Raw genomic sequence first — 23,918 nt, forward strand, 5'->3', positions numbered from 1 at the left:
TTCCCTCTGCCCCTACCCTTGATTCTGATGATGATATTTCTCAATCAGTTCCGGATAAGTTAGGATCAGATGCTCAACGACAGACTCGCTCTTTTCTGACAGCTGTGCGGCAACTCTTAGATCTGCTGCTCGCAAAGCAGCTCGTGGTAACACTTCTGCTTCCGATCTTATAGCCGATGTGCAACAATGGCTGGATAGAGAACAGTTATATTTTGTAGAGATGTTTACCACAGGAGTAATTGAACGGTTTAGAAAGCATTCCACAGAATTAGAGCCTGTTGATATAGCAAACTACTATAAACAATTGCGTGACGATCTTTTTCTCCCTTCCCAGGTGGCTGACTTAATTAGACGCGTGGTTAAACTACAACTGATGCATTCCGTTTGCGAGAGAAGAAAAAGGCAGCTACTGCAGCTGAATAAACAGTTCAGACCTCCGTGCTGCAGGGTGGCGATCCAGGGACAGATAAGGACATTGTAGTTCATGGGAAACCAATGTGTGAAGCTGCCCCTTTATATGTCGCTCCTAAGGGTGCGGGAACGGATGATAATAAAAATTCCACTGATGCGAAGGGTAATTTTATTTATATTTGGGTCTATACTCCTTGGAGTATAGCGGATGTCATGGCTCTTAAAGCTGCTTTGCCTGACCCGCGGAAGAATCCGGCTGCTTTTTATGAAGAAGTTGAAGGATCAATTAGTTCTTGTCCCATGACTTTGTCTGATATTGATACGTTTTTGGGCATATTCTACCCCCTGATATGTGGTGGTCTATTCGTAAAGTCGATGATCATGCAGCTTTTGGGGATGTTTGGAATGAACTAGAGTGGATAGATGCGGAATGAGAACCAGCACAGAAGCCGCGTCACGAAATTCTAGACCTTCCAAAGGCTATAATAATTCAATTGAAAACTCTTATTCCTCCTAAAAAGTTAGACTGGACTATGTTAGCATCCTGTAAGCAAAAGGCAGACTAATCGGTCTCTGATTTCTTTACACGTTTTGAGGAGAAATTCCACGACTTCAGTGGCCAGTCATTGACAGATGACACGGGCAGGCATCTGTTTGTCGATAAATTTGTCGCGAACATTTTGCCAGGAATAGCCGGTCACCTAAAGGCCAGCGAAAGTTCATGGACTACGTCTTCCCCAGTCTCTCTTGACTATGGCTCACTATTATGAACATCAGGAATTGGAAGCTAAAGGCAAGGAGGATAAAAAGGCTTAGGATTTAAAAACAAAGGTTATGATTGCTCAGGTTTATGGCCCATCCTATGGAAGTAGTGGTAGAGACGGACGTGCAATGTATCGCCCAGACACCCCCTCTTTTCCCTGAGCTACTCTGTCTTCTGATCAGTGCGCTTACTGCAGAGAAACTGGACATTGGGCTTTTGAATGTCCACGTTTGCGTACTCAGTAGTATTAGCGTGGTCGGGGACAAATGAGAAGCCGCCCGGGGAATCCAGGACATAGGGGAGGTATAGATGATAGTACCAGGTTTGAGACTGTTGGGCATAATCTGAATTCTTCTAATACTTTTGATAGGTGAAACCAATATAAAATGTCTGATTATCCGATTGCTGATTTGAAGGATTCTGCTTATGCCTAGCATAGGGTAAGGAATCAGTTGAAATCCCAGTAGATCAAGAGGGTCCCTATCTTCAAGCACATGTTTTGGGTTCTACTGATCCGTTTCTGGTTGATACAGGAGCTACTCGTAGCGCCTTGTCTAAACACTTGCTTCCACGGGCTCCCCTGTCTGGCTTAACCATTACATCGATAGGTTTCGATGGGACAACTTCCCTTAGCCCACTGTCACAACAAATTTATCAACAAATTTCATGTTGATAAATGTTCTGCTCCATGCCCATTTTTGCTTTCCCCTAACACGCCGGACAATATTGTGGGTCTTGATATGCTCAAGTATTTTAGGGCTACGATACGCTGTTCTCCAGTAGGCGTGCGTGTTATTTTGAATAATAACTATACTATGGTTGAGAAGTCCTGTCTCATTAGAGAGGATATTGCTTTGGCTTCACTTTCTAGTACTCTGTGGGCTACATCAGATACCGATGTGGGGCAAATGGTTATTCCACCAGTGCATATTCAGGTGACGGAGGGTGCTTCATTACCTCGATTGCCTCAATATAAAATTTCTCAAAAGGGTGAAGCGGCACTAATACGTATTGCCCAAGATTTGATCGGAGTAGGAGTAGTGGAAGAAGTTCCCTACAATATTTGCAATAGCCCTATCCTCCCCATTTTCAAGAAAGAAACGGATACTAAAATCTACAGGTTTATCATTGATTTGAGAGAGGTTAATAAGATCATAGTGCCCCAATACCCGGTAGTCTCTGACATTACGACACTCCTTACTATGGTTCTTCCAACTGTGACCACATTTACTGTAATTGATTTGAAGAAAACTTTCTTCTCAATCCCTATTCATCCTGACAGCCGATATTTGTTCGGCTTCAGTTTGAATAATCGATCTTTCTGATTTCGCAGAGTTCCCCAAGAGTATAGAGAGAGTCCTAGCATTTACAGCCAAGCGTTAAAAAGACAACTTGATTATTTCCCTGTGCCAACAGGGGTGGCACTTGTGCAATATGCCGATGCCATCTTGTTGGCAGCTGATACTCCTGAGCAGTGTAAAGAAGAAACACTGTCATTGCTTTCATTTCTTGAATCACACCATAAGCAGCGTCCTTGAGCATATTTTTCAGCTGTCCTGGATCCAGTCGCTCGTGCGTTGCCTGGGTGTTTCCGTGCTGTTGCAGCGGCAGCTGTGTCCATACGTCAGAGTGAAGGGATAGTTTTGTCACATAGATTGTTTTCTTAGTACCCCATGCAGTTGATGCCCTTTTGAACCAAACCAAAACGCAGCATTTAATTATTGCTCGTTGGACAGGATATGAATTGACACTTTTGGCTCCTCACATCACTCTGAAAAGATGTTCAACTCTGAATCCGACTACTCTGTTGCCATATCCAGCGACTCAATCCCAGTCACAAGAGTCTCATGATTGTATATTCCTTACTGAGGAACAGACAAAGGGTCGTTTCGACTTGCAAGATATGCCCCTTTCAAATGTTGATGGAGAACTGTGGGTTGAAGGGTCCTGTCTGAAATTACCAGATGGCACAACATCAGCTGCATATGCAATCAACAACACTTCAGACAGTAGTTGAGACAGCTCGTTTCCCACAGAAGTCATCTCAGGCAGCTGAGCTAATAGCATTGACAAGTGCATGTGAACTTAGTACTGACTTGTCTGTGAACATCTATACTGATAGTTGCTATGCTTTTCGAGTGGCTCACGATTTTGGGTTGCTCTGGAAGAAAAGAGGCTTTCTTACATCCCAAGGGACGCAAATAGTGCATGGAGAACTAGTGCATAACCTCCTGACTGCCTTGACATATCCGAAGAAAATAGCGATTGTTAAGTGTAGTGCACATAAGAAGGCGACAGATAGAATAAGACAAGGCAATGCCTTCGCAGATCGCATAGGGCACAAGACTGCAATGCAGCGAAGCACCACATCTATGCATGTGGTCAAGTCACAGGCTGGACTTTGGCATGATGCCAGGCAGGAAGTGATAGACATGCAGAGATCTGCCTCTACAGAAGAACTTGAGCAATGGTCTAAGGAGTGAACATTGGATGACGAGGGCTGTTGGAGAAATAATGGCATGACTAAGTGGAGACTACCCACAGCCTATTTACATCCTATGATTCATATGGCACATGGGCCAGCACATGTTGGAGCATCCTCAAAAACGAAGTTGCTTATGCAAGTTTGGGAGCATCCAGAAATTTCTGGCATAGCTAGGAAAATAGTACAGTCTTGCTTAATTTGTCTCCAATACAATCCTGGAAAAGGGACAGGAACTCTAACAGGAGGGTTTGCTACACCAACTGCACCTTTCGAAATTCCGCAAATGGAGAACATTCAGCTTGAACGTTGCAACAATTTTAAATATGTCCTAGTAGTGGTATGTGCCTTCAGTAAGTGGATAGAGGCGTACCCTACAAAAGACAATACAGCTCTTACTACAGCAAAGGTGCTCCTAAAAGAATTCTTCCCCAGATTTGGTGTTTGCAAACATTTGTGGAGTGACAATGGACCCCATTTTATTGGGCAAGTTGTTGAGTATGTCTTGAAAGGATTAGAGATTAAGCAGAAGTTTTATGCTGCCTTCCACCCACAATCAGCAGGGCTAGTGGAGCGATACAATGCTACCCTCAACTTAAGCTAGCAAAAATCCAGGCTTCCACATCTTTGAAATGACCAGACGCACTACCCTTGGCATTGTTGTCCATTAGGTAAGTGCCACATTCTCGATCTGGCCTTACACCGTATGAGGTGTTATTTGGAAGGCCTATGAATATTTGGGGAATTCCTAAGCAACGCCCAATTCATGATGTACCTTGAGTCTTGATGAGTGACTACCTATCACCAGCTAGATTTCTGTTCATCAACAGGTTCGAGTAGCTCTTCCTGACAGGTCGAAAGGTGAAGGCCAAGAACTGCGGCCCGGCGATCATGTGATGATCCGGTCCTTCCAGAGATCGAGCAGTTTGGAACCTAGTTGGTGTGGCCCAGAACAGTTCCTCCTGGCGACGAGAACTGCAGTCCGAGTGACGAACAGGAGGAACTGGGTGCATTCCACCCACTGCAAAAAGGTGCTGTCTACCTTGGTGGAACCTGCTGCCCTGGTCGACCATCGAGACATCCTGGATACAGAGAGAGGCCAAGTCCAATCACCTGAAGAAGTCTTCCCAGACCATACGATGCCTGGCGCATCTCGATATCAACTGCGGCCCTGGAGAGAAACTGCATTACTGAAAAAGACTGGTTGAGCAACCGTCCTGGGTTAGTGAGAAACTGTGCTGAAGAGGGGGGATCTTTTGCGTAGTGACACCCGTCTTAACCCTCAGTGAAGAAACCAATGGCTGCCCAGGACTTTAGAGCTCCAACAGTTTTATTATTTCAACAACAAGATAAATATGCTAATGGAGAAGACATCAACTGCTGTGAAGATTTGCTATAGGAAGATAATGTGTATTGTTGGGTTTACTGTCACTGTGATCATTATGGCAGTGCTAACTTGGGTTGTAGACGAAGTTGCTCCTGCTTGACGAATACTGACTGCCACTACTCCCGCATAAGCTGATACCACTATTTCACTCTCCCGTATTATGAGCAGAAGGATAGACAGTCTTATCTGAACAACACGTTCATCTAGATGTTGCACCACACGCACAAAGCTACGAACATTACTAACTGTTGGATGTGTGGAATGATGCCGACTCATCAGAAAAAAGGTGGAACACCTTTCATTCCTCTTCCATTCTCTCATAATGGTTCTTGTCAAGGCTGGTTCGCACTTTTATCCACTTCTGAAGTGGCTAATATTACTGATTTTGGTGTAGGAAGATTAAACTACTATCTTAATAAAGTGTTATCCTGATGAGGAAGGCGATCAGCAAGCTAAAGGGAGTACCGATGAGAAAATGCTTCTACACATTATGTTTACCCAAATACTAGTACTACTAAGGGTAATGGACCATTTGTTATAGCTGTTACTAGAGCCAGAGCAGATTTATGTGTGAGTAGTGTTGGGAACATTCCAGTGGGGAGAAGTGAATGTACTTTAGTTCTGAACATTGCTGGCATTACCAATAGTAGTTCACATCTTCACATAACACATACTTTATATGTGGAAAAGGGATACTACCATCTACCTGTTGGATGGTCTGGAATTTGCTATGTGTCCTTTTTATTGCCGCCTGTATTTATGGCACTTGCATCATATCGCAAAGACTCAAAACTGTTTAATGACATTTCCAAAAACAGATTTAAGAGGACAGCACAGGAGGAGGAGATTTCCTTTCACCTGAATGGGCCTGGTCTGCCTTTATCAATACTGTCTCCACCTCCTGCCAGGAAGCTGCACCAGTGAGGACAGAACTGGTTTTGGCTGGGTACAGACACTATCTGCCTCCAGAGAACAAAGGACTTTTGTGTATAAAAAGAGGGGCCCAGACCCCAGACTTTTAGATCACTTCTGGGAAATCAAGAGAAACCTTTGCCAAGGAGAAGAGCCTGAGAAGCTGAGTAAGAATACTGCCCCTGTGCTGTTTGTTGTCTGGAGTTGGCCTGTAGTGGCTACTTGCTGACAAGGAAAGGAGAAATTGACTTTGCTGTTTGCTTTGTCATCTTAAGGAAGATCTCCAAGGGTTTGAAACTGAGCTTGTCTCCTGTTCTGAAGTCTCAGGGACACAAAGACATCACCACCAGCTCCCCTGAAATTCCTTGCTGGGAGTTCTGAACCGCAAGAGGAGTCTGCTGTTGTTTTGGACCTCTAGAGAACGGTTTTACGCTGGGAGCTAGAAAATCGACGCAACATCAAAGAAGCTTGATGCATTCATACCGATTTCCTAAACTTTGCAGAAGAAACCGTTGCAGCGCCTGCGGTGGCTCGAGAACTGGCCGTTGCATCGAGTGCAACGACCTCCGATCACTGCACCATGCGCGACACAACCCCTGCTATGCAGCGAAAAGAAACCTCGCATCATCCCAGATCGCCGCATCGCATCGAGGCGCCAAGTCTGTTGCATCATCGGGGGATGCAGTAAGAAATAGACGCATCAACTAGCCACGCAGTAAGAAATCGACGCATCAACTCCTTTCCAGTAAGGAAGAGACGCCTCAACTCCCCTGCGCTGCACTAAGGAACCGACGCATCACCTCCCCCGGTGCAAGGAACCGACGCATCACCTTCCCTGAGTGTAAGGAACCAACACATCACCTTCCTTGCGGCCCGTTTTGTTTGTTTGCATGACGCATCCAAGGTACATTGTGCGAAAAGTGTTGCATTTACAACTTGCAATGAACTGAACTGTTTCTACCATTTGCGAGCCTTATTTTTAATACTGTATTGTGGATTTTGGTAGTTTGATCTTGTTTTAGTTTAGATAAAGATGACTTATTTTTCTGAACTGGTGTGGTGTCCATTTGTTGTGTTTTCACTGTATTACTGTATGTGTTCACAAATGCTTTACATACTGCCTCTGAGATAAGCCTGTCTGCTTGTGCCAAGCTACCAAGGGGGTGAGCAGGGGTTATTTTAGGAGTGTATACCCCTTACCCTGACTAGAAGCAAGGATCCCAATTTGGACAAAGGTAGCTACTTCTGCCAACTAGAGACCACCATTTCGAACAGGGCCCAAGTCTTATGAGGGTTAAGGCGATACATTGATTATGTTTTGCCAAGAAGAAGGCTGTCCAATTTAATGATTTGACCTGAATAACTACATTTACAAGCCTGGTCAGTAAAATTGGGTGAGGGACAGTAGTGAATGAAGCAGAGTGGTTTAGTGTAATCAGTACAGCTGTCCCGTTACAATTAGGCTTTGTTTAAATCCGGCAACTTCCAGCTATAGTTGAAAGTAGGTTAGATTCAGTCCCTCTGCAGGAGTGGAATACAGCCTGTACACTGGAAAAGGTGGTTTTTTTTTTTTTTAGAATAACAGCGCCAAGAAGGATCCTTTGCTATTGAGCTGTAATTTGAGGCCTTTTGCACAAAGACTTAAGGCCAGATGTCCAAAGAATTTTTCTAGTCACAAACAGGTGGTTTGCGATTGGAAAAAAGCTTTTTCAAACGTACAAAATGTGAATCAGTAACTTGTTACCAAATCGCATTTTGGATTTGCGATACCTTATGTGAAAGGGCATTTTTAGGGCGTCCCTTCCAAATGTCGAAAGAGTAAGGTATGTATTGCTGTTTTGCAACTTAATTGCGGTTGCAAAACAGTGATTCTTTACCACCAATTTAAAACTGGTGGTAACCCATACGCAAAGGGAAATGGGTTCCTAAGAGACCCCCTTCCTTTTGAAAATGTAATAATATTTTTTCAGAGCAGGCAGTTATCTCACAGACCACTGCCTACTCTTAAAAATGAAATTTGAGGGTTTCATTTTTTTCTCTTTAAACCCATCCCAATTTCCTTTAAGGAAAATGGCTTGCATTAAAAAAAAATGCTTTATTTAAAAGCAATTACAGACATGGTGGTCTGGGGTCGCAAACTGCGACCTACCTCATTAAGATTCATGAGGTTTGTCGATTTGAGACCCACAAAGAATCTCCAAATGAAAATTAATGAGTTTCATTCATTAGGAATACCAATTTCCTTATTGTGATATAGAAAGAATCGCAATTAGGAAATCGATATTCCTAATGTTTATACATCTGACACCTTCTTTAGACAAGGTTTGATGAATGCACATTTAATTTCACTAGTCATGGTTCCAGTAGTGAAGAAAGCATTGATGATCATTGGGTTTATTTCTGTGTTGGATTAAGACATACGATTTCTTTCAAAAATTGCCAGCAGAATGGATCAGCGGGGGATTCTGATTTTTTTTACCTGTGTGAAATGAGCTTCTTACAAGATTGTCTAGAAGGAGGAAACATGTTTTCTCGGGTATTACACTTGTTAAAGATGAAGCTTTAGCCATAACAGGGATTCAAGCAAGAAAATATATTCTGAAAACTATGTCCACATTTTAGCACCTCTGTTATACAAATTCTTGCAAAGAATGTGTTGTAACGCCCACTCCAGAACCTCTCAGAGATAATAACTCTCGCTTAGAACTATGCATAATACATCACGCAACACCTCAAGCCAGTAAACAGCCCAATAGACAACTGTTCTTTGTTGTACTGCAAGAATGGTTCATACTCCAGATAACACATTGCAATAATTGCTGCTCTGACATTTTTAACACCCTTGACAACCCTCCCCCATTTGAGTTTATCTGTCAAATCAGAATTTTAGGAGGATAAAGTAAATGCCTCAACCAGACACAAAATAGGATTATATAGTTCCAATTATTATTGTTACGGAATAGATCATAGAAATCCGTCAGGAGGTCTCAGGATAAAAACTCAGCTCTGTTCTTCTTTCTTCTGCACTTGTTTATTCTGGTGAGAAGCCATTAGCCTCTTCCAGTGTGAGGAAAGTGTCCTCTGTATTCAGGAACCAGACCTTACGCTTTGCAGGGACATACATCCTGACAGCACCACCTTTCATTTTCATGTGTTCCTCTTTCCACCCACTGACCATATTCAGTCTCTAATTTTGCAAACATCAGATGGAATCCAGAAACCTGTTACATCACACAGCAAATTTCAGAGGTGGACTCACCAGAAGCAGTGTGTTCCTTTTGCCTTGTGCTGTGCACGACGAAGACGGGGCGTCTCAAGCGCTAGTGCTCAGTTGGTGGTTTTCCTTCACTCAGCGTTGCTAGCTCCAGTGTCTCCACATTAGTCTTTGCTTCAAGAACTACATGGAGGAGTGGGTGCAGGAGGCAGACAGTAAGGTGGAGGCCAAACGTGGGATTTTTCTTCCTTTGCAAACCATTATTCAGAAATATAATTTTCATGGAAGAATAGGGCGATCTAACTTTATATTTACACCTACCCAAGATGGTTGTTTTGCCTGCGTTTGCTATCTGTCCTTTATCTTTCTTGTTGTGATGTAATTTCCTAACTTACACATATATAAGCAGACTAGGTCTTCACAAGGATGTTTTCAAAAGTGTTTTCAAAAGAGTGACGAAATGCACACCAGTCTTCATGTTTTTCAATGCTTCAATTTCTTATGTCGAATTTTTATTCTGTTTCCGTGCTATCCGGGTTTGCAGTGGTCCGCCCTGTTCCACTTGAACTTAACTAGATTTCCGAGGGAGCGAAGTTTCGCTCCTGAACCAAATGCACAGCATGCGTCGCTTAAAAAGCAGTACAATTCTTTCGTTGTTTTCAAAATATTTTCTTTCATTTATTGTTAATTTTTCATGGTTTTTCAAGTTGTTTTCCATCTTATTTATCACAAGGCAAACGTTTAATGCATAATAAGTTTCTAAATTTCACAAGGATGTGCCACAATTCATTCATTCCTTGATTTTTCAATGTATTCATAGCCCATTGCTCTTCATTTTTGTCTGCCATTTTTCCATTGGGTTTTTCTTATGGATATATTCTGAAATCTCATTAAGAGAGGTTATTGGTGTCTTGTTTATCAACCTTATTGTTACCTCTCATCTACAATCAAAAAACATCAAAACTGCTAAGAACGTTTTTTTTTACCCATATGCTTTTTCGTCTGAAGTGGGACACTCTTAAGGAGACATTTGACACCTCTCATGCGTTTTAAGTGTAGGGTGGAACCGTGGCTGCTGGCAGGAGTAACCCTTTCCTTGGGCATTCAAGAAGGAAGTTAGAAAGATTTTCTTTATGTCCAGTCCTTGACAAATCCACTAGCATTGACAGCCTTGGTCCAGTGGGCTAAAAATGTATATCTTCCCTTTTACTTCAAATGACAAAACTAATAGGCACTCTCTAAGATGTTTGTTCCATAGAGGTCCAGAGGGCTGGGCCGTAAATCAGTTCTTCCATTGTTTTTCAGTAGAGTTATATGGAAGAGATCACTAGTGGATTCTTTTACTACTATCTTCCACGCTCTGGGTGCATTTTTCTTATTTAAATTCCATTCTTGATGTAAATGGAGTGTTCAGTGAACTTCAGTGATCTAATACCCTCAAAGGCCTCTACTTCTTCACTGTAAGGACATACATATTTTCATGACTTTTCCCATGCAAAGATCCTGGTTATTCTCACAGCTTACCACACTTTTCTTTAATCTCTTTCGGAGTATCTTGATCAAGTTGACTATTGGGCAGATCCTGTTTATATTTAATACATTATCCAATATTTGGTTATCTTTAGGTTATTCTTGTGATGTATCCTTGCGTGTTTTATCACCTTCCTTTCTGTACTTACTTCATTTAACAGCTATTCTCTTCTTGGTGTCACAGGCATAACCTTCAATCAGCCTTTTAATTGCAGCCTATACACTGGAGTGATGGTTCTGCAAGAGCGATCACCAGGCATATGCGCAACGGCTGGAAGTAACTTCGCCTTGAAATTTAGCCACATCCAAGCTTCACCTTCCCTCTTGATTTTCATTGCAAAGATAAGCTCATGGGTGTAGAGTCCTAGTTCCAGAGAAGGATTTTCAAACCAAAGAATGTGATTTCCAGAAAGCAAAGGCTCCCAGTCTTGTTTTTTTTCTTTGTTTGAGTAAAACTATGAAGCAGTGTAAACATATCCAATTCCTTATGGTCTTCGCTTGCGCAATCCTACACTTACCTTTTAGACATGTCGAAGATAAATCATCCAGTTAAATTAGGTTTTCCATAGCTTCACTGTAAGGGGATTGTCTCACTTGCCCCTTTTAAATTGTTTCAATCAGAGCTGATGGGGGGAGAATGCAGCAGACATTTGTGGGATACTGCTAGTGCTACAAAGATCTAGGGTGGATCATTAACATACAAGACAGAATCAGTTCTGTGTACAAGTTGGTCCTAATACAGGAGAGTGTAGGTGAGGTAAGCCCATGTAAGCAGCTGCTACCGAAGCTGGCATATGCTGTTGTGTGACTGCCAGTGAGAGTGATTTGCAAGCAAGTGGCTGGGAATGTCTTTCAAGAACTGATTGCATGGCGGTTGACTGGCAAGTAGGGCAATCCAAACTTTCACAGTCTTAAAACGGTTATCTTTATTTGCATATGTAGAGCACAGGCAGCTTTCCTCTTCTGTCAACCCTTTGTAACCCCTGCGGCTCTTCATTTTCTGCACTTCCTAAGTCATTAATTAATGATTCCTCTTAAGTGCCGTTCATTATTTACTTTCAGGAAACAGCCAAGCAGAGATGCTTTACGGCCCATTTCATACAGCACCAGCTGGCTTACTAGGTAAGGTACATTCAACAAAAAAGGAATGTCTATCTTGCCAGATAACTTTTCATCAGCTGTTAACCGGTGGGGATGGACACATATAGATTTCTAAATTCATTCACTGTCTTTTGTCGCTTCAGCATGGCACACTGCCATGTATTTGGAGTTGTTTCATCAGTGGCGGCCGGTAGCGCTTCTGTCAGCTCCCCCTCTTCTTCTTTAACAAATGCTGACCCCCCCACTACCATTTCTCATTGTGCTTGCACTGACACAGACTGCCTCACATCGCCACAGAGGACAGCCACAATAAGAACTAGAGCCACATATAGCCAGGAGTTTGAAAAAACCCCAAATACAATAAAACAAAATGCTGGGGACTCGCAGTAGATTTTTTTAACACGACCACAGAGGCCACAGCTGACCAGTCAACTAAAACTCAGATATTCATCTTACGCATGTATTTTTTCATTTTCTCAAACTCCCAGTTAAGAATCTTGTTCTATAATTAAATGGTAAGTGAGACAGCAGGTGTTGTAATTCTGAATCCCCAAGAAAATGAAAAAACTCTTCAATTTCGGCAGGAGCGGCTCCTCCGTGCGAGCAGAGGAGCATCGCTCCATTAAACAAGCATTTGCAATGCAATAGGTCTCGCATTTGCGAGAGTTTAAGCTATTGGCATTGTGAATGACAATGCCTTTTATTTATCTGTTTTGATAATTAACACATAAATAAAAAGGCACTGTCATTTACAATGCCAATGGCTCAAACTCTTGTAAATGCGAGAGTTATTCAAAGAAGTGGGCGTCATTGACCCGGACTGCTTGGAAAGTGAAAGTGTGCATGGCGTGCTGAATGTTGCAGTAAAGCATGGCGTGCCTGCAGTATGAAAAACTCATTAAAGAAAATAGTGCTTACAGACTAAATAAGACCTACTGTGTAACAACAGAAGTAAAAGGTTGAATCCTCATGGGAGGTTACAAATGAAGACAAGGCGGTACTAAGGAGGGACTGACAAGCCTATTCACGAATCAGAAACCAGCGTTTACAAAAGACAATGACACAAGCCAATGACAGATATGGGCTGAGAGTGAGCGGGGCTCCAACTCCATACACGGATACAGCAAGCCTTGCAGAGCAGCGCATGCGCTGCCCAGGCCCGACATAAAAACTGTGGAATGCCCCCACATCTGTTACCATAGCATGATAACTGCACCCCATAGAATGGGCCACAGTCCCTACAGTTAAAGCCACATTTTAGTTTGCGTTTGGACGAACAAGTTCATCACTCACCAGGTATGGAAATAGCCTCTTCTTGTGCTCTGGCATGCTGTCCACAACGTTTTGCTAGTCCTCATGAAGCATGGATATAAAGTTCCTAAAGACAGGAAGCAGTAGCAGTGTGTAACAGACAAGTTGCCAGAATGGAAAAATGTGTGAGCCAAAGTGTCAAGTTTCTTGGACTGTCTGTAGAGGCTGTAGGAAAGGAATTTGTATTCTGCTTCAAAGACATCAAAACGCCCAGAATTTCAGGTGATGGATGGGAGGACTAAACCTATTTGCCACCAGGAGGTAAAGCTATAGCACCTGGCTATCAGCCTTTGGGCTGCTGGGCCTAAAAAGATTTCTCCTGTGGTACAATTATAGTGTCTTGGCATACCTTATTAAAAGAAAATAGGACTTCACAGAAACTGTAGAAGAGGCGGGCGGATCAATTTATGAATCATATTCATAATCCTCCATGCGTCCATAGCCCTTCTTCTCCATTGCCCAGGTATCTGTATCTAAACCAATAATTTCCTCTAAATATCCTTGGCATAGGGGAGAGGTACACAGTGATTCATCATTTAAGTAAGCCTCGATTTCTTCCCTTGCCATATGGATGATAACTTTTTCACATCCATACATCAGCCAGCTCTGGGCTAGCTTTGTGGGCAGCGTCACAACCTACTTTTGGGTTGCCACAGAGGGAATCCGCCTGAATTAATGGGGGCATAAGGACAAGACAGTACTTAGGTCAGTTTTGACTACACTTCAAGCACTTTGGCTGAACTTGCAGAGAGAGCAGTCAGAGTGACACAGTGAAACCTTTTATCGAGAAAAAGACAAAAAACACAGGATCACATCTAGCCTTCTTTCTGTATTATGCAGTTATTGGCAGCTTTTTAAAAAGGAAAACTTTGATTTGCATATATATGTATGGCCTATATCATGCAAACCCACCCCAAAATGGGTTTCAGAGCTCTGTAAAATCATAGTGGAAGCAGCAGGGATCGAATATAAATAGGATCCACACATGAGCCAAATTTCCAATAAAAGGCAGCGGCTTCAAAGCGCTATACAGCTGCCTTATAGAATCACATTTAGAAGCACATTAACCTAGAGTGCAGGAAAGTTAGAAGGCGCTGAACACTCGGGCTAGCAGTGAGCAGGTACGACCAGCTGCTGGAAAGGTACAGGATGAGCTAAGTAGAAACAAGCATACAATCTGCTGTCGAACATGTCATATAGGACAATTTCAAAATGTGTGCTATTTCATGAAGGTCCACATCAGTAACAACCATGAGTAAGTTTGCACGCTCTGGTCTCAACTGAGAGACACATTACACACAAATAGCTGGGTGTCGGGCTTGCTCCAGTTTCTCATAAAACACCATCATCAGAAACACCTGATTTCACCCAAGGTGTTTGGACAATGTTCAAGTGACACACAGCTTTAGAGCTGGCATCCAAGGATGGGTAAGCCTCATCAGTGCAGAAAAATTCAATGGACGTACAGGTTCATCTCCAGATGTCATAATTAAATCTCTGAGGCATTGTAACAAAAAGAAACCTTTAATTGGCACCGGAAACAGACAAAACCAGTGGTCACTTCACATTAGTCGATTTAAAGCCCAAAATGCGCGGAGGAAAGGAGAAACTCTTGAGGCAAAGACTGCGTGACCCATCATACCGCAAACCTGAAGGCAGGTTGATTGATTGTAACATGGGGCAGATTATGGGCAGCTGTACAAAGTGTTCAAGGTGTCCTGTAGAGCGGGACGTGCGTGGGCCGGCATTCTGAACGCACATTTTTTAGAATTCTTTTATAACCGATAATGAAGGAAAATAATTTTTGGTGAAAAAAAATGTTACCTAAAATCAGACAATTTACGAGGGGAAGCAGTGGTTTATCCACGTGTTCTCGTTTCACTTTGTACCAAATAGCCAGCAAAGTGTTAGCTATTTGTCTTCCCTTAGGCTAAGGATTTGTTTTTTTTATGTGTACATTTCCCGATGCTTATGATGTCACATGAGAAGGAACACCGTATCTCTCCTGCAAGTTCATGCACTTTAAAGTCACCACATGCCCAAGGTACACGCTATATTCAGTAGATATAAACAAAAAAATCATTGTGAGTTACACTTTGCCCCTCCTCATCCATTCGCGTAGGACCAGCGGTTGCAAATGCCGCACCTCCTGCTAACTTTCTCCTATTCCAATTTCCAAATCTATCCCTTTTTTCCAGGGCACTAGAAGTGCTCCAGCTGGGAAAGTGCAATTTTGCCTGGAGCGCCGCACATGTTTCCATCGTTTCTGGAAGCATCTCTGACACTGGAGATGTCAGTATCTTAGAAAGAGTTTGAGTCATGCAGACAGCTGACAAGTGATATCCTTATGTTTTGCTGTTAGTCCTTGTAAATTAAGCGAGGTATTGGCATGGAAAGTGCGGCGGGAGAAACTGTAAAGCGTGCACATATGTTTAAGTGGCAGGAGAGAGTGCGTGGCAGAGTGAAAGGAAGGGCAGGGAATAACACCAGGATAGGTGGCAGAATAAAGTGCATGGCACAGGAATAGGCATGGGTAGACAAAAATATAAGGTTAAGTACCAGGACACGCTGACAGTGCCTATTTTTCATCCTAGTCCGACCCTGATGAAGAATCATGGCAGTAGAAAGCACTGTAGTAATGCTTACAGTTGCAGAACATATTCACTGTGGGATAGGCTAGAGTGGTGTCTTTTTCAGTTAACAGACGGCATGAGAATTCCCTTTTAAATAAACATCGAGCCACTGCTGTCTGCAGCGCTCTTGTGGATGAAGTGAATTAGCACGGAACAAACAGACAATACTGCCTTTTCATATAATGGGAATCAACAGGAGAAAACAAGCACACAGTGCCATGTGCGCTCCGAATGACAGCGTCTCGGCTGCCGCTTCCGTGAAAAACAGTAATGATGGCAGAAGTAATTAAAGGGAATAGGAGGATGTTTCAGGAAGCCTGCCGCTGGGAGGGTTGACGCTGATGAGGACAGAGGCCCCTCTTACCTCATTTCTTTTCACTTGTGTTTTTTGACGACTGTCCTGTTTTATCTTCCTTTCAGCTGAGCAGAAATCATGCACGCAGCGCTTCTCCTCCCGGTGCACGCCATCATCACCCTCACTGCGAAGAGGGTTGTGAATGCTGGTATATTTTCTCAAGTTTAAAATCTGTCTATGTCACGTCATATTATGTGATGTTATCGGCATTACATAAAACATTTCAACAGGAAAGTGGGAGGTTAAAAAATAAGCTACGGCTCCGGCGGTGAATGCTTGCAAGAGGTAACAAGCCGTGAGCGTGCACTCTCCCGAACTTCCGGTTTCGGGATGTGCACGCTCACGGCTGTCGTGGGGCGGGACTTCCGTCTTTGCGAGAAGCCCAAGCCCAGGGAGTGGATGGCCCAGAGGACCGGTGGCAGCAGATGTCAGGAGTGGCGGCTGAGGCCGCTGATACGGTAAGTGGGGCTTGGGGGGCTTGGCGCGTGAGTGTGTGTGTGTGTGTCTGTCTGCGCGTGTGTGTGTCTGCACGTGTGTGTGTGTCTGCGCGTGTGTGTGTGTGTGTGCGTGCCTTCGGCAGGCCTGGTAAGCGAGTCCACAAGACCCTGTCGGCTTGTGCACCGCTCTATCTCCCTTGACAGGCAACTCGACAGCAATAGGTCTCGAGCGAGACCTAAAAATGCCCAGAGCAGCTAAAAAACAAAAGGGTAATAGAGATTTTTGTCACTATTTTATTTTTCAGCCACCCGTCCTAAACCTAATGTCAGGCCCGGGTAATTGCTGCAGAGTGGCAGCAAGGAGCTGTGCACTAATGTTTGAAATGCCAATGTCTGTGTGGCCGGCCGTCTTAGACAAACAGCCAGACTTGCACATATTACATTTCTCTGAACTCGCTGTCTTAGTCAGCTGAGTTAGAGACAGCGCAGGCTTCCAGCACTCTTAAACGCACTGAGAGAGGCCACTCCCTCCAATCCTGATGCTTCTCACATGCTGTGGGAGCAGCGCCAGGATTGGGTGGTGCAGTTTCCTGGTTCCGGACTTCCAGGAGAGAAGACACATGAGGGGGGGGGACAACGTCGCGTGGCAAGTGAGAAAGGTAAGTGGCTTTAAAAAATATATATATTCTAATATCATTCGTATTTTTGCTTGCCCCACGGCCAAGATTTTTACCCAGACAATGCAATGCATGTGAGTTAACGTGCCATTCTAATAAGAAATCAGTTTTTGATACAAACATGAAATAAGAGTACAGTGTGTGAAGAACCGAAAAGCAAATCACATGCCAAGTATGTCTGGTAGTCATAAATTAAGGATATTTATTTAAAAAACAAAATGCACAATTCATAAAGCTGGGGAAGAGAATGCCATAAATCTCTTATGGTTTTCTCATGCATTTGTGAAAAGTTGGTAAATATTTAGGATTCGCGAAGAATCACGTAAGTAATTCTCACAGCCATATGTTTACAGTATTACTGCAACTCACACATTTTATTCGTGAACATTTTTGAATGGGCAAATATACAAGAGTGAATGATATGTAAATGAGAATCTGTATATACAAATGTGTTATCTAACCTGGGAAAACAGTTTTCTCTCTCCCAACACAACTCTAAAATGTTTAGAAGGGCCACGACCTCTACAGTGCCTCTTTCCCAGCCCAACCATACATTTATCACAAACTGGCAACCTTTCTAGTACCCTATTTTCAATTTATGCCATACATATTGAAACCATGAATCAACATCTGGAATTTACAATTACAAATAGGATTTTACGCACCTAAGCAACACTCAGATCGATGCACAACATCTCTTTTGTATATCCAGGCTCCTTGTTTCATTTAGGAATGAGATGTCAAATGCTGTGTGCCATACTATTTAATCAAACCTCTGTTCTGTTCTTTAATTTTGTTCTGCATTTGCTAAAAAGCCTCAAGTTGCTGCGACTCGTGATCACATCCCCTGCGAGCTGTGCTATCAAAAATAAATGTGCCTTGTATATCTATCAGTCAAACCATGGTGTTCTGAACAGCAGTCAATTTGCATTTATTAGCCTAATATATTCACGCTGTATTTAAATATTGTTTTCCTCAATTATTGTCGGGCTGCTGTTCTGAACAGCATGTTTTGATTATTCTCCTTGCCACAGCTGACTGGATTTGTCTTGCTCTTGTACCACCCCACAGTCAAGTTTCCAGAACAAGTTCATTTTCATGCTGGGTTGGGAACATAATTTCCCATTTATTGTACAAACCGCAGGGACTGCAATTTCGGCAACATTAAAGTAGGACAATACCTCAAAACAGCGGCAACTGTTACGTCATCGGTGAAAAGGTGGAGCAACGTAAGTTTCATTTTGTTTATGAGAAACAATAAAACACGGTGACTGAGATTCAGTCCGATACTGCCTGAGACAGAAACTCTCACCTTTTCCAGGGGACAATGGGTGCTGTCTCGGAGGAATGGTAACAGGTTTGGACGGTCGTACTCAGCATACAAACTGATTTGTTTCTCGTGGTATTTCTGACCCTTGTGATGATCTCTTTTAAACAGCTTGTGCAAGTACTAGAATAAAAAAAGAAAAGTAAATAAAAATCAGGTGATTGTAGGATTTTAAGTAGAACAGTTGCGTAATTCTTTTTTTATAATTTTCAGTGTGCCTAATGAACGTTTGCATAGGATTTGTCCTTCTCATGGAGAACATTTCCAATTTACATTGAATTTGCAAAAGATCTCAAAAAGTACTCGAGCAAATCCCATATAGATAGGAGATTTAGATGAATAATCTAAAGCTTAAGCATCAGGTATGCAACATTTTCAGTAGGTGCAAAATATTCAATGCATACATCTAGCACAACTGTGTAGTTGCACTGTTTTTACATCAGAAAATGATTTCCTAGTATAGAGGAACTCCTGACCCAGTGCCTACCTTAAATTCAGGTTGATGCATCCCCATTCCCGCCTTGGAAAGAGAAGGTTTTAGTCAGTTTGGAAGAGGAAGGAGACTACCCATCAACTTACGAGCTTGCAAATGTTCATCTACTTTGCAGGTAGCCCGACTTAGAACTGACAACAAACTAGTTCCTAAATTGTAGAATACTGACAATTTCTGCACTTGCACATTACAAAAACAAACTAGTAACATTCCATCAATCGTGATCCTGTAAAATGAGTTTAGGTTTTCAGACAAACAAAAGCGTCACACTTTGAGTACATTATGGGCACAACATGATTTGTGAACTTGGTCCCCAATCTGCATGCTAGTAACTCACCTAAAGAATCCCTAAAAAAAAAGATTTGATTTTGGAAATCTTTTACCCCTGGTGTGTGTGTGGGGGGGAGGGGGGAGGGGGGGGGATAATAGGCACCTTTTTTAAAATAATTTTATGCCACTCCGAAAGCCACCTACCTGTGTGTTTTGCTTTACAGCATGCGTTGGAACTTTAGAATTATGTGGAATAATTATACGTTTGGCTGAAAGGACATTTGAACCTTAACTTTAACCATGATATTTCTTAAGGTCTGCACACTGGCAGCACTGTCATGTTGCGAATTAGCCATGTTACTTCTTTTTTTTTTTTTTTAATTCTTTTTATTAACAAAACCAAAAAGAAAAGACATCAGGCAACATGTATCATCACTTCTACATTTTTCATATAAACCTCACCAAATTACAAAATAATACATACAGAATCACGTTTAGGGATCATTGGGCTGGTGTTTACTGCTTCATCCCGAGCTACTGGTGGAACACAGATATCCCCCCGATAGCTATTCCAGGGTCCCCAAATCTTCCCCCACTTTGCAGGACAGCCCCTAGCAATGTAAACAGATCTCTCCTGTGCATACAACAGTCTAGGTCCTCCATCCACCTCCCGCTCTGGGGCGACTGGTTGGCGCCCCACAACTGAGCGATGTTACGCTTAGCAATCATACAGGCCAGAGTCACCCACTGTCTCTCGTAAGCACTCAAATCCGTAGGCTTCCAGACATTTAAGACACACCTTCGAGCCTCCAGTGGTATCTCCGTTCTCAACACCTCTCGCATCTTTTCATGAGTTTGGACCCAATATTCCCGTATGTCCACACAATGCCATAAAATATGCATGAAAGTTCCAAGCTCTCCGCTTCCCCTCCGGCACTCCCCACTCTCAGCCCGACCCATGTGTACCAGCCGTGGACCGTGATGTAAGACCTGTGAAGAATCTTTAATAGCCATGTTACTTCTTAAGGCCTGCACACCGGCAGCTCTGCCATCTTCCAAGTCAGCCATGTTATTTCTTATGGCCGGCACACTGGCAGCGCTGCCAAGCTGAACATTAGCCAAGTAATTTATTACATATTGCTTGTTGGCCATGTTATTTGTTAAGGACAAACAAGTTACTTATTTTCAGAAATGCCTTATCTTGTAGAGACTTTAGCCGCAGATTCTCTACTTTATAATTATCCCAGGTGCAACACTAGATCCGTAAATTTTACTTGAGCAGTACCCCTGCGCGTTGGTAGTTGGCATCATTCGGCTCCGCATCCTCAGCGATGGAAGTGACGTGTACAGTGCCTAAATAGGTAGCACCTCAAAGCGCTGAAGTCAGTTTCATTTTGCGACTTTCCATGCCTCAATCCTGAAGCCATAAAGAATGCTTACATACTGGTGTGCATTTTTAAGGCCCCCAGAATGTTGACCCTAGTGGTTCAGTTCACAGAGCGAGGAGATCTGATTGTCTATTCCTGGGAGGTGTTCTGCCAGGAGAAAGATGTTTTTTGGAATTGCCCACCTCCATATGATCTGTGCTAGGTGAGAGAGCTGCGGAGAGTGGGTTCCTCCCTGTTTTTGGATGTAGTACATGGCTGTCATGTTGTCCGTCCGGATTAACACAGCCTTGTTGTACAAGTATTTCTGGAAGGATTTCATTGCTAGAAATACTGCTATTAACTGTAAGTGGTTTATATGCAGTGTCTTTTGTTTGACTGTCCAGAGACCTTGGACTGTGTATTGAAGGAGGGGGGCTCCCCAACCTGTCAGTGATGCGTCCGCTGTTAATACTACTTGTGGAACCGGCTCTTGGAACAGTCGCCCTTTGGAAAGGTTTTGTGGGTTCCACCACTGCAGAGAGTTGTAAGTGCGACTGTCTACCAACACTAGGTCTTTTAGTTGTCCTTGAGCTTGGTTCCACTGCTGTGCTAGACATTCCTGCAATGGACGCATTTGAAGTCGGGTATGAGGGACAATGAATATGCAGGAGGCCATCATGTCTATAAGCTGCATGAACACTCGAGCTGGCAGGGAGTGTTGTGGCTTAAATCTTTGAATCAGAGACTGTATGTTGGATATCCTGGCTGGATTTGGATACGCCTTCGCAATTGAGGTATCTATTGTTGCTCCCAGAAATTGGTGTATGTGGGAGGGCTGTAGATGTGATTTTGGGTAATTTATGGAAAATCCCAGACTGTGCAGTAGCTGGATTGTCTGAGACGTATGGTTTGCACACTGTACGTATGAGTTGGCTTTTATGAGCCAATCGTCCAGGTAGGGGAACACATGGATGTGTTGCCTTATGAGGGGTGCTGCTACTACTGCTAGGCATTTTGTAAAAACCCTTGGAGCTGTAGTTACCCCGAAGGGAAGAACTTTGAATTGATAGTGGCGACCCTCTATTGAGAACATGAGGTATTTCCTGTGAGCTGGATGTATAGGTATGTGAAATTATGCATCCTTGAGGTCTAATGTAGCGAGGACGTCGCCTTGCTGGAGTAGCGGGAGTACTTGTTGTAGAGTGATCATATGGAAATGCTCTGAAAGTATATATTGGTTCAGAGGTCTGAGGTTCAATATTGGTCTGAGGGACCAGTCTTTTTTGGGAATAAGGAAGTATAGAGAGTATACTCCTGTGCCCTGGTGTTGAAAAGGGACTGGCTCTATGGCTCCCTTTTCTAGCATGGATAGCACCTCTTGTTGTAACAGCGTGATGTGTTCATTGGACGGTGTTCGGGTGGTATGTTGGGTGGAGTAGTAGGGAGTTCCAGGCAGTAACCTTACTGGATAATTTGTCTCACCCACCTGTCTGTGGTAATGGCATTCCAGGCAGGTAGGAATTGTGTTATTCTGCCTCCGACTGGTGTTATGTGGTCTGGAGGGAGTGTGATCAAGTCACTGTTTGGTGGAGGTGGAGGCTCTGGTCTCATTACACCACGTCCTCTGCCTTTGTTATTATTTCCTCTATAACCTCCTCTGTTGGAGCCTTTATTAAAGGTGCCTTGGTTATTAGTTTTAAATGATGAAGAGGTTTGTGATGTGTTGCCTCTGCCTGAGCCTCGAAAGGAGGAGCGGCGAAAGGAGCCCCTAGACTTTTGGAATTGAAGTGCACCCATGGACTTTGCGGTGTCAGTATCTTATTTCATCTTTTCTAAGATGGTATCAATTGCTGGGCCAAACAAGAAATCCTGGTTAATGGGTTGATTAAGTTTGGTAGACTGTACTTCATTTTTAAAACCTGAGATGCGTAGCCAGGCATGGCGGCGTAGCAACACACTAGTGTTGACAGACCTAGCGGCTGTATCAGCTGCATCAAGGGTGCATTTTATGGATGCTTTAGTGATGAATTTGCCCTCTTGGATGAGGTCATTAGCTTTTGTCTTAAAGGGTTCTGGTAGGTGTTGTAATAATCCCTCCAGTTCATCATAGTGTGATCTGTCATAGCGTGCTAGGAGAGCTTGTGTATTAGCAATTCTCAAGGTATTTGCTGCTTGAGAGGCCACTCTCTTTCCTGAGGCTTCTAAGATGTTTGACTCCTTGTCAGAAGGGGGGGCATCACCTGTTGTTTGAGAATTTGCCCTCTTTCTGGCATTAGAAACAACCAGAGAGTCTATTGGTAACTGTGACTTGATATAAGAGGGGACTGTAGGGGCTGGTTTATATTTCTTTTCTATTCTTGGATTGAGGACACGCGCTCTGGCTGGGTCTTTAAAGATGTCTGGTGCCTGCTTAAGTACTCCCTTTAGCATAGGGAGTGTACGTATACTCTTCTCTGATGTTGGGAAGGTATTAAATAGGAAATCCTCCTCTACAGGGTCAGTGTGCATGCTTACACCATGATACGAAGCTGCTCTGTCAACTAGCTGGTTAAAAGCGACCGTGTAGTCAGTAGGGGATGGTTTTGTGGGATATGTGGAGGGATCTGGTATGGGTTGTGTATCATATGGGTCATTATTGTCATTCAGATTGTCCCATGTGTGATCTTGGTTTCCCGGATCATCAGGGTCTATAAAATCCTGATGAGGGTCTTCACCCATGTCCTCTCCCTCATCATAATGTGGAGGTGTAGGAGAATATGGAACGTAAGGCATGTCAGGAGTGAAAGGAAGAGGTGTAAGTCCTTTTTTTTAGAAGGAACAGGAGAAGGAGCCTCAGTGTCCAGTCTTCTCTTGTTCTTATTGTAAACTGTTATATGTCCTATATCAGGTTCTATATACAGTCTATTTTGGTCTGGGCCCGGTGGATCAGGATGAAAAAGTTCTTCTTCCACTGTCTGTGGCTTCGGCGCCGATGTTTTTGGATCGGTCGCTTGCTTTCTTGGTTGCTTGTTTTTATTTTTGTCTTGAGCTTTTTTCGGCTCGACGTCTTTTGTCGGCTCGACAGCTGTTTTCGGCTCGACGGCCTTGTTCAACTCGACGACCTTCTTATGTTCGATGGTCTTTTTCGGGTCGACAGCCTCTTTTCCTTCAATGTGCTTTTTCGGGTCAATGGCTTTCTTCGGTTCGACTGCCTTTTTCGGGTCGGAGGCAGTGTTCGGATCGACGACTTTGTTTGGGTCGACGGTCTT

General features: G+C 43.3%; 1 protein-coding gene across 1 annotated transcript in view; it reads right to left on the reverse strand.

Moving 5' to 3' along the window:
* VPS41 (VPS41 subunit of HOPS complex) overlaps nt 1-23,918 on the reverse strand; it is an 876,961-nt gene that overhangs the window by 166,064 nt on the left and 686,979 nt on the right. Inside the window, exon 22 of the mRNA XM_086964855.1 lies at nt 18,526-18,663. Within this exon, the coding sequence (XP_086820981.1) occupies nt 18,526-18,663 (138 nt within the window). The remainder of the gene's footprint in view (nt 1-18,525; nt 18,664-23,918) is intronic.

Source organism: Lissotriton vulgaris, chromosome 4_1, assembly GCF_964263255.1.
Source record: "Lissotriton vulgaris chromosome 4_1, aLisVul1.2, whole genome shotgun sequence".
NCBI lineage: Eukaryota > Metazoa > Chordata > Amphibia > Caudata > Salamandridae > Lissotriton > Lissotriton vulgaris.